At 43.7% G+C, this 12,120-nt stretch overlaps 1 protein-coding gene across 2 annotated transcripts in view; it reads right to left on the reverse strand.

The window, feature by feature from the left end:
- The window catches only part of PAK5 (p21 (RAC1) activated kinase 5), a 103,069-nt gene that overhangs the window by 12,199 nt on the left and 78,750 nt on the right, over nucleotides 1–12,120 (reverse strand). For both annotated transcript variants that reach the window (XM_042818299.1, XM_042818292.1), the window contains exon 4: nucleotides 4,306–5,100. In XM_042818299.1, the coding sequence (XP_042674233.1) occupies nucleotides 4,306–5,100 (795 nt within the window). The remainder of the gene's footprint in view (nucleotides 1–4,305; nucleotides 5,101–12,120) is intronic.

Genomic DNA, 12,120 nt, shown 5'->3' on the forward strand with positions numbered 1-12,120 from the left:
CCCATCACCAGCTGCTGGCTGAGCCACCGCAGAGACAGCACAGCCCTTTTATCTTTTCTTTTTTTATCCTGTTCAGTGTCGTATAGCTTAAAATAGCCAGGCCTTCCCCACCATCCCCACAAGTGGAAGCAGGGCTGCAGCACCCTCTGACCATGGCAGTGTAGCAGCACAGAGAGAGCACTGCAGACCACAAACAAATGGCAGAAGAGCACCAAATTCAAAGCATGGGGACACATCACAGAGAGCTACAACCAGGGGAGCATGTAACCTGCCTGAGGTGAGAGGAGAGCTGCTCAGTGGAATCTTCAAAGGGACTTCCTCCAAGCAAACTAAAACGAGGCTACTAATTCAATATACCATTACTTAAGTTTTCCAGAGTGACACACTACTTAACTGCAGTGTTGCAAAACTGCTAATTTTCATTTCAAACAGGAGACAATCGTGAGGAAATTATCCCAATGGGAGGCCTTTGTCATCTGCAGGTTCCTTCCTTCCCTTGTATTTTCCCTAGCTTTTCTAAGCTACTTACACTGAAAGTCAGCAAATATTTTACATTCATAAACAGAACTGTCTCCATCTGTGCAAAACAGAAAAGGATCTAAGACAAAAAAATGCACCTGAAACAAAAGTATTATTTTCTTTTCCCAGAAAAGGGCATCTCCACATTTATGATATTCCGTATGTGACTCCTGACAACACGTGGGGCACTGCGGGTGGGGGTGGTCAGACACAGGCTCATGATGTAGCACAATTACAAATAATTACGGCAATGAATTCATTTAATCAATCAATTTCCGTGGCGGCCCACAGGGATGGACAGCGCAACAACCCCGACACAGCTCACGGCAGCTACTATTGCTGCTGGCTGCTGGCCAGGAGTCCCTGATCCATGTTAGTTAAATGCACATTAATCTGAATTTGGCAGTGTAATCAAGGACCCAACTGAACTGTGAAATTGAATTCTGCGCTGGAACATCATCTGACCGTTTTATGCGAAGACTGCAAAAAAAAAAAAAAAAAAAATCTGCCGCAGCATCAATCTATCACTGTAGGCTGCTGCACAGCCAGGAGGAGATTCTAGCTGGAGTCACTGGGCTGCGGGGAGAAAAGCCTCGGAATAAAGAAGTGCAGTGCTGTATCGGTGCTGCTGGGCGCCGTGTGTGAGCCGGGCATGCCCTCCTGGTGTCCTGCTGGTTAGTGGGGCACAGGGATGCCTCTGCATGAGAGCTGTGCAGGCACTTCCATCGGCAGCGTGCGGCTGCAGGCAGCTGTGTGAGCTCCCAGCTGCACGGTGCCCACATCCAACCCTGGCAGCGCTGCACAGCCGCTTCCTCGGGTGCTGTTTCTGTATGAGCGTGACACACAAATGCTTACGGTCAGGATTTCACTTACGCAGCTGTGAGATAGAAGGGGGTCAGAGACATCGTGCGTTTCATGAAGGACGTGACATCTGCCCAACTAATTAACGCAGAAAAGCGCTCAGATGGTTTGGTGGAGGGAAGGGCACTCAGTCCAGCCCTGTCCTATATGTCTGTGTACACAGAGCCACACAAATGGTTGCTTTGACTGAAAATACACCATTTTTATATCAAGATGGGAAAAGCCCGGTCTAAAACTAAAACTAGATAAATCCGCATCAATGGATTGTGACTGGGCATCACCCACACCTGCCCTTTTCTGAGCATGCCCCACATGTCAGGAAAAACAAATTCCACAGTGAAATTTTAAAAGCAAAATCGAGATGTTCAGCATGCTTTTCTGAAAGCTTTCTGCAGTTTGTGTTTCGCGCTCCTGCGGTACAACCATTCACTTCCTGCACCCCATGCAATCTTGCTGAAGTAGAGGAGCCCAAGCGACTCCATCAGCCTAGCCTCTCCTCCTCAGCCATGTCCTCACACAGTTCTTCACAGCGTGGCAAAATTAAGCACACTTGATTCCACTAATAATGCCATGATTCCTGTTATTGAATGCAATTACATACTGAAAGGCAAGTCTGTAAATACTACAAAGGACAGTAAAAACCAGCCCTGCTCTCATTCAAGATCAGGTCAGGGGAGCAGCTGAAGTCACAGCCTGCAATGCAATGCGGTGTGCTGCCGCTCATCTGGCTGCAGCCTTACTCAGGTCTGCACACGGCCACCTCAGCAGCCAGGTATGACACAACACATCTGAAACCTGCTGCCAGAACAGGGATGTGTCTCCTTTATCTGACATCTGTAATAATACACATCTGCACCTACTCTTCAGATTTACAAGTCAAAACGCACATCTTTGTTAAATGCATTTTGAAGATGTACATTTGTGCCTGAGGACTTTTTCAATGCTTCCTTTCCCCCCCTTTTAATTATACTTTAAAGCCAATTTCATTTGTACAATATCTGATTTGAGACTCGATTCTCACTTAGTAAACCCATTTAATGAACCATTTTCTTACTAATGCCTCCTTGAAAAGAAGATTCCTTAGCAATCATCCAAGACACGAAGCTGATATTCACTTCCAGGAGTTGCGGATGGGTCTGGGAATTGAAACTGCTGCATTTAACAGTGAATCATCAAGTTTCAATATACCAAGGCTACATGAGGGCTTTTGATGCTCAAAGGAGAGCAATGGCTCAAAATGAATCTTGCACTAAGGCATCTTTTTCTTTAATAAAAGTTGTTACTGCATTTTAATGGGATATTTTACAAAGTGTCTGCAGTGCTCTGAGTCCTGTGAAATACACCTACACCCTCCATCTTATTGAATGCCATAAATCTGGAAGGCACAGGAGAGTTTATGAGCTATTGCTGGATTTGTCCTTCCTCTTTCTCAACTCTGACAAAATGATTGTTTTAAAAGAAAGAAATGGCAGGTAGTCCATCCCAACCTTTCTTCACAAATTCCAGAATCTGTATTTTAGCACCACACTCTTGCACACAGTTAACTACATATAGGCATCCCTCCCAGCAAACCCCAAACTCAGACAAGGCACAGGAAGAAAGCTAGCAACCTTTCTACCCCCCCCCAGTATTTACACTCAAACTCAAAAGCCCAACTCTATGCTTTAACACAATCAGCACCTAAAAAAAAAAAACCAAAACACTGCTCTCCTTTTGCCACAGGATGCTGACAGTGACTGCAGCCCAGCATCAGCAAAGTAGCCAAAACCTAAGCAAAATGCAGGCATGCCTCTGGTTTGAAGCCATGCTGTATTTGCAGAGGTTTGAGATGACATAGGGTCTGAAGTTGGACAGGACCAAGTTCTCAGTGCACAGAGGCTGTAAGAAAATGCACTGTTCAGACACCATCATAAGCAGAAGAGCTATCATTGTGTGACGACTACCAAGCTCAGCACTTCTGGCAAATCACAACAAGCTTGCTGCCTGCTGCTAAGGGAACCCAGTAACATTAAATGAAATACACACCAAAGGAAAAACCATTTCTTGCAGAATATTAATTGTTTAAGCAGGTCTTTGTTTGAGCAGTGTGACATGATGGATAAGAGATTCCCTTAGCTGATCAAGGCTGCAAGGAAGCAGGGTAAGGTAGGATAGCTTGTGTGGGTAATACTCTTCATGCAACTTAGAAGAGGCAGAGCAGACCACAGTTTCTGCAGAGGAGCTGCTTGTAGGTATCACAGTGGAGTTGCTTTTCTGTCTTGACCCTTATTTTTGTGTGAGGAGACACTTGGATTTTATTCCACTGCTTGAAAAATGAAGGGGTGAGGGATAAGTCCCTTCCCTCACTGGTGGGAAAGGGTTAATGAATCTCACAGTACACATACTCACTTGCCAGACTGGTGGCTGTGTGGGCTGGTATGAGCTGGCTCAGCTGCAGGCAGCTCCTCTGCCTAATAGACATGCTGGGATCATGGCTGTCTTCCCTCAGCAAACCAGAAACGCTTTTCTAAGTGGCACAGAGATGTCAGCAACAACGACTCAAATACAAAAAGAACCTGACGTTCAAAGCAAACCAACTTTCCAGCTCTGCCAACATCTGCATTAGCATACGAACTTCTAATCGTAGGTAAACTGCTAAAGAACTTGGGTTTTTCAGAAATCCCAAGTAAAACTCACGGAAGTTGGGCATCTCCAAACTGTTCTTTGAATAAGTATCTTAAGCCTCTGATCCCCAGCATCTGTTTTCAGTTACCCAAGTGAACTGAGTGGGGTTTTATATCCACCAAAGCAGTCACACGCTTCCTACCACTGTGTTTCCATGCACAGCTCCACACCCTTAACATTTTGCACATGCCTAATTTTTTGTATTCCCATTTTGGAAGGGTCCCTGTCCTAGCAGTACCAACACCAGGGCCTTAACATTACCTTGGAGATGCCTGCTGCAGTTTCAGACAAGCGAGGGTAGGTGTAGGAGCTGTAGGAGTGTCCATGCTGGTGTGCTTTAAATGCACTTGCTCCATAGGGCATGGCTGGCTCCTGCAGACCAGAGCCCGACCTGGACCTCTGCCTCATGGTTGGCTGAGGGCTCGCCGGGTCCACGTAGGATGACTTGGGCCTCTTGTCATAGTCATCCTTGGCTGGGCTGTGCCCCCAGTCGCCGTCGCTGTACTCCAGCCTCTCCTTGGGGCACTCGCTCTGCACTGACGCTCGGGACAGGGCGTAAGGGAAGGGGTCTCTGTAGTCCAGTGAGGATCCACTGGGAATCCTCTGGTACTCCAGCTTTAGACCTCCATATTCGAGTGGTTTGGGCTTCGCCTCCACTTGTGCATGGTAATCTGGGAGGAACCTGGAGAGGTCTGATTTTAGGGGTGTCATTTCTGAATAATAGATGTCTCTGGAAGTGACCTTCATCATGTGCCCATTCTGCTTGGCAGCGTAGCCCCCTTTGTAGTACCTGTCTAGCTCTTCCCCATAGAGAGTCTTGTCTCTATACTTGTCCATGACATAGTCTGTTGTGTCTGACTCACTGGAGTACTGCGAATATGTGATGTACCCATTTTCCTCCTGGTGCCTTGGCACATGGTTTGCATTGCCTTGGTGGTGTGTGGGAGGACTTTCCTTCCGCAGGGAGTTGGATCGAGTCACGGAGATATTGTCAAACTCTTCGAGCAAGCCGTTGATTGAAGTATCCTTCCGAGGCTTATTTCCTCTAACAATAGTCTGGAAATAAAAAATTGCTTTGATTAAATACTGACTTTCACTTAGTATCTGACCAACAAAATGACTGAAGTCTGTGATTCACCCAGGAATACACGTGGTGATGCATCACATTCTTCAGACACACACCTCACAATAACCTGTTGCCGCAAAAAAAAGCCCTCAAGAAGTACAACAGAACATGCAGAAATGAACAAATGCGGTGTCCACCATAAGCTCAGATTTAACATACAGCTTCAACTTAAGGTATGGCTGTGCTGCATTGAACAGCAGAGACATTTAAGAGCACTACTTGTGTTTTAAAAACTAGGTGTGACTAAATTAGCTATTATTCACTTGTTTGCTTCAAGGCAAGCTGGTACCCTAGTTTGCAGAGTATAGAAAAGTAATAATATCATTCACTGCCAACTTCTCCATGCTATTTTAGCAAACTGCTGGAGTGGAAAGTAGCATGTAATTTATCAAGTCCCATGTTGTTTTTTTGTTGTTGTTGTTTTTTTTAACAGTGTACTACTGTGTGCCAGAATTACCACCAGGAACTGCCTCTTCATTAATTTGGCATGAGACACACACAGGGAAGATGAAAAATAATACCTACCTTCGCCTCCTTACAATATGTAGCATCTGGTAAATCCCTGTGCATGACCATGGCTTTGAGATAACTATATGATGGATGCCATGTGGCAGTGGCCCTATCTGTGTCCTGATACAGTAAAACTCCCTTAGATCCCCCAGTCCTGGATGAGGAGGGCTGAGAAGCACTGCAGACACAGATCGGCTCCTACCCACTGCCCCTTCCCATCCTTACTCAGCTCTTTCCCAAACAATGGTCCTAGCATTAGGATGGAAACAAGCAGTACTTAGTTAGAGCTCTCCTTCAAGATAACCTGACTATTTTTAGCTAGCACCATCTGAAGACTGTAACAAGTTATTGCATCAATTCAGCAGTTGACTCCCACTGAGCACTGCGTCATGTTTATAAATGCCCTGCAAGAATAAGATGTACAGATTGAGGACCAGGGCCATAAATCAGCACGGCTCTATTGAAACAAAACTTCCTTTGCTGATTCATTTCAGCTAAATATCTGAGGTATCTTATTTAACTCAGTTTCTAAATGGAGTCGCTGTGGCCATCCCAAGCTGTCTTTCTGCGAGCAGCTTGCCTGTGCTGCACACTGATAATGGTGCACCGTGCTGAGTCCAGCCTGGCTCTGGCCCTTCCTCCACTGCAGCACCACAGACATGGCTGTATCAGAAATGCATCCCTGTAAGCCTGACCCAAGGCTGATGATGAAGCAGCACCAACAAGATAAAACAAGGAAACATCTGTAAAAGGAGACGGTGCACCAACAGGGTCTAAAGCCAAATGCTTCCATACAAAGCAGGTGGCTTCTCCAAATGCAATGACCAGCAGCAGAGATGGGAAGGGCTCTGCAGCACAAGCAATGCGGCCCTTTGTATTGCATCCTGAACTCAATTTTTTGTCTAGGAAAGGTCTGCAATGCAATCAGAAGATAGGATAGGGCACAATTTCTCTTTTAAGAAAAGTCTGGTCCTCTTCCTCATCTCTCTTCAACTCCTGCTTTGCCCCATCACTGCTAAATCGACAGCAACATACTTCTCTGTTATTCAGAAAAAGACAGCTGAGTAAAGCAGGGCAAAGCAATCCTGACCTCCGATTGATCCCTCCTCTTATTTATGTCTGTAATTACTTGCCTGGTTTGCTATTTTGAATCTGGCAATACTGAAACAATAGGACAGAAAAAATCAGGATCAGCAAATAGATCACTCCTTTTGCTTCTGAAGCATTCAGCAATGCGAAAGGAATTCGTTTCGTTAGGCTACAGCCGCTTTGGCAGGATGAATGCATGATCATTCATATTTAATTATCACATAATAAAACAGCACACTCAACAATGAAATGCTCTTAATTGAAAACAAGATTGAAATACCCAACTGCCATCTTGCTTCCCCAGTGTAAAATCATGCCAAGGAGTAAAAAGGCCAATTTAATGATCTCTGTGGGACCAGCCTGCACAAAGCAGAGGTTTCCCGGAGCAACCTGTATAGCGCCCGCACAAAAGGACCTCAGAGCCAGAGGGAACCCCCGGGAGCAGAATGGCCTCTCTGGTTAAAGGAAAGGGGTGTTTCCCTCCCTTTCCTCCAAACAGATGCTCTTTCAAAGCAGTTTTTTAAATGCAGATGCTTACGGGATATGGGTGATGAAGAATCACAACCAGGCATCTCAGCCTGCGTTGCAAGGAAATTCCAGAAGAACGAAGCCAAAGGATTATGTGTTTTGGAATTCATCAATGACAAAAACCCAATGTTTAGGGATTTTCTGCAGACAGAAGCCACCGTTTTGACTGTGAGGATTACAAACAGGTTTCTTAGTATTAGTAAAATTGTCATGTAGGAAATCCTGATTTACCAAAATGGGCATTTGCCACTGAAGCTCTCATCTGTGAAGAAGCCTTGGTTACCCCTGTGATCTCACAGCAACCTAATCCTGATCAATGAAGGGGACTAAGATCTCAAAAGCCCTTGTTTTCTACAGCAGCCTGCGGACAAACACTGGGAAACACTGACTTGCAAGAATGATGGTTGGAATTCTCTTTGCTTTGGGCTCTTCTCTACCAGTAAATGAGAAGTGCTGGAATCAACCCCTCAGGCCGAGTGGGTTTACACGTGCTGGCGTGGCTCTGCATGGCCGAATGCTCTCAGCCTGAAAGCAGCATCTGTGACTTGGGGAAAAGTCTGCCTGGTGCTGACTGTGCCTGGGGCTGGTTTAGAAGGATGCTCCCTTGCCCAGGTGAGGGGCTTGAGCAGCTGAATAGCACAGATTTTAAATTTCATTAGCTGATGACAATCCTTGGCACTGTTTCATCATACAAGTACAGTCCTTCAGTGCGAAGGGAGGATAAAATTTACCTATCCGAGAGGAACACAGCAAGTCTAGATTAAAATGCCTTGGCAGTACTGGCTGAAATCTGCAACCATGTCAGTGAAGCACTGCCACTGCTGGTGTCAAAGCCACACCGCTGTCATTACCACAGCAAACTAAGATGTGAAAGTCATTTGCTGTGAAGAAACATAAAAGAAGAAAGTATGATATTAAGGCGATGCATTTTTACGGAATAGCCAGTGATATTATTATTACATTATAGTTACTGTTCTTATGCCATCGTTGTCAATATGTCTATTTGCTTTGGTTTGTTTTTAAATTTAGTATTTCCCTTACATGAAAGAAAATACATCTTGTTGACATGCCCCTACTGCTTAATCAGACAGCCTATTAGAGCTTGACTTCTATTTTTATTTTATTAAGAAAACTTCTAGCACTACTGCTATCAAATAGAACTTGTGATGCTTACACACAGTGCCTCCCTGGTGGGCACAGTTAATTCTTCATAATTTAGTAGGCTTAAAAAAACAATTAAAATCCCAAAGCAGGCATTATTCTATAAAAATAATAAACTGCTCTGTAAAGATGCCCACAGAGCATCAAAAATGACCAAGTGAGAGGCACTATTTCTAGAGAACAACGCTTACATTAGGCAAAGTTAACTCCTTCTGAAGTCAGAGGATCTATACACTGGGGCTCACCAGCACCCTGCAGTTTTCCTATGAACTGCAGGATTTGCAGAAATAAGTCAGACTGAAAACTGCCCTAACTATGGCCCAAATTTCCCAACTGAAGCCTAGTGTTAACCAGAAGTAGCCAGGTACAAAGGCATGTGGGAGTACTGGGGAAAACCCAAATGCTGACATGGCATTCTCAGTTGGGGAACTCAGCACGGTTACTGCAGCGCCAGGCTGCATGTGCAGGGAAAGGCTCCTTGAGACTGAAACACAACAGCAGGAGCAACAAAAGACGGAAAAATTTACTTCTTAAAAAGCAAAAAAACCCAACAAACCAAACAAAAACACACACACACACAAAACAGCTTAAAAAGCAAAACGAAAACCCTGAAAGAAAACCCAACAAAAAAAAAAAAAAAGGGATACAAACACAGTTTGCCTGGTAATACCAGGCAATTAATTATTCATTTTTGAAAGGCTTTATAAGCTGAAAGAGACAACTTCTATTTGCATACAAACAAGGAATTCCAAAGTTGCTGCAGGCAACGCAGCCAGTTACAAGCAATGCAATATTCGCAAAGGTTGATCCGCTAAGATTTATGAGATCTTTGTTCGTGTCTATTGAGATCATGTAATGGAAACCTGTACAGTGCCCAGGCATGCATGAAGAACAGAAATCAAACCCCACTAGCAGGTGCAGCCTTAACCGGATTCTACCACAGAAAGGTGGGATTTGTTACAGTCAATACCCTGTGTTCATTAAAGGATACTTTTCAAAGCGCTGCGTAATTTAGGATGGATCAATGTTAAAACAGATGAGAGAGTGCTGGAGAATTTTATGCTACTATTAGCGTCATACATTAAAATCAATGGGATGCAATCTCTGTGAATTAAAGCGCGCTACTGCGAAGCTGTAGCTCTCATTTCATTTCCATTGCTCTCCAGACAGGTCTGGCGTTTGCTCTGGATACCGCTGACAGAAGACATCCTTCATGGTGCTGCTGGAGCGGTCTGTCCTGCAGCGATAAGCTATAATGGATCTGTTTGCAAGAACCGCTGTCTTGCCTTGTATCCAAGAGCAGATGAAGAACAGCTTCTGCGCTCAAATACTGTATTAACCTTGACAATAATGAAGTGGGTAATTAACTGTTTTGCCCTAATATGACCTTGCGTTTATTGTCTTTAAAACTACTATACTTTACACAGGCACTAAGAATACATCATCCTTTGTCCTTCAGGAGCTGTGCTTTCAAAAGTCGACAAAGATTTAAAATCTCTGTAATGCCCGGAATAGGAGGAAAAAAGTCTTCTTAGGAAATGTTGCCTTATAAAGAGCCAATCTAAATTCTGATTTCACTCCTAGCCAGCTTATCCGCTCATTTTCATTGTATGTAAAATAAATGCACAACCTAGGCATATCTGAAAATCATTCTTTTTCAAGGGAAAGGGGGCATATAGCACAGCTGGTAAAAGCACGGTATGTGGTGAAAGTCTTGGTAATTTATCTTCCTGTGTTGCAAGACAAAAGCTTTGGAAGTACCTGAAGCTGCATTCACGACAACACAACTTAGTCACTGGCATAAGCAAATGTGAACAGCACTACCTGTTCACCTGCAGAGAAAGCTAATCCTTGTCACTATATCAGAAGGAAAACTCCATCTTTCCTGGAAGGTAACAGTTTTATAGCTGCAGTGTAGGGCAAGAGAAGTGTCAGGTCTGTGTTTGATCTGTTCTCACTTGTGGGATCTCAGACTGAGTCACATCCTTGGAATAATGCAAAATAGTTCACCACATCTTCACAACCTCCTGGTCCTCCCTCATGGTGAGACAAGACAGGTGAACACAGAAAATCCCATCCATGTCCCCTCCTGCCTTGCCCCACACTACTTTGTGACTGTGAGCAGTCATACAAATTCCATTCTGGGACAGCTCTTAAACAAGATCTTCCCAACGCACAGGAAAACTTAAATATGAATAAAACACACCAAAGCAGAACTCAGCCCAGAGCTGCTGCAGCGCATACTATAGGCCGAGACATGCTGGTCACCAGAGTTGACCAAATGTCACCAGATACAAAATAGCATCCATCAGCTCTGCAGTGCATTTTGGTGGGGCTTTTCAGTGGGAGCAGGACTGAAGGGGCCAGATGAGCGGTCAGCATCAGGTTCCTGCTGCTGCATGCCAGCTATTTGGAGCCCTATAGAACTCGTCCATGTACACTGCAGTCATATTTCTAAGCACACACCGGCATCGCCAAAATTCTTTTGCTGCTGCACAACAAAGACGGCACAGCAGAGAGCTGAGCTTGTTATAATACGCAGCCCTCAAGTGTGTACATGCAATACTACTGCACCAATTAATCCAATACTGGCAACAGCAGAGAATAGGTAAGAAGCTGGGAAAATGTTGGCATGGCCACATGCTAATTACTGAAAGAACTGATAATGTAGAAACGAAATTAACATAGCCTGAAAAATATATATTACTCAATGGATTGAAATAAAGGTATAGCCACAGGCTTGAGACAAGCATAATAATCTTAACAACAACACTATTGCCAGCTGTTTAAAATTCCTCAAAAGTAAAATGATGGAAAACTATAGAAAAGCCTAACCAAAACTGCACTGTGCAATTTGTCAACCTGAACAGTAGCTTTAAGTTAGTTGCTATAACAACAAGAGCAACATTTCATTATAATCTCATTCACTGGTGTGATCTTTTTGACAATTTAAGATACAGAAACTTTTAACAAAGCATTTAGTTTTAAAATTCCACTGAAATATCTACAGTCTAGTAACTTCTGGATTGTTTTTCTTTTTCTTTTTTTTTTTGTTAATTTTTTAAATACACAAGCATTGTCATTATATATCATTTGAAATATTATTAGAGGATATTAAACATCCAATTTAATTGCTTGAGCCCCATTATACTAAGTACACGAAATTCTGTATGTAATATGTTTACAAAGATCTATCAGACATACAAGAAATGAGGGTGAAATGTGATTTAAAAGTTTTAGTTTGAGTGAGAAAGTCAGTATGTCTGTTAGTGATGATCTATTTGAGCGCTCTGCAGGGAGAAGAATGGAGAATGGCTTTCTCCCAAATCCCTCCACACCCTTGCCACTCAATGTTGCCCAGCTGCTGGGCAGATCCCCAACCCAGACTGATACTGAGAAGCATGTTCAAGAAACATAATAATATGATTACGCCAGTTCGGACATTACAGAAATGTAAAAAAAATTCAAGGAAAAGAAAGGAAAAAACGTGAGAGGAGAAAGAACTGATAACCTGTTTAAAGATCTCTTGTCCCACTGACAGATTCCCTGAGAAGGAAATTTCCCTCTGGAGTGTAGTTTTTAATGCTCAGATTGTGCCACACTGTATCCAAGCACTGGATGGGTGTGACTATTTTTACTGAAAATGGTAAAGGAACGTGAGA

Source organism: Centrocercus urophasianus, unplaced genomic scaffold (genome assembly GCF_019232065.1).
Source record: "Centrocercus urophasianus isolate 14NV4802_14NV808 unplaced genomic scaffold, USGS_Curo_1.0 seq_10, whole genome shotgun sequence".
Taxonomy (NCBI): domain Eukaryota; kingdom Metazoa; phylum Chordata; class Aves; order Galliformes; family Phasianidae; genus Centrocercus; species Centrocercus urophasianus.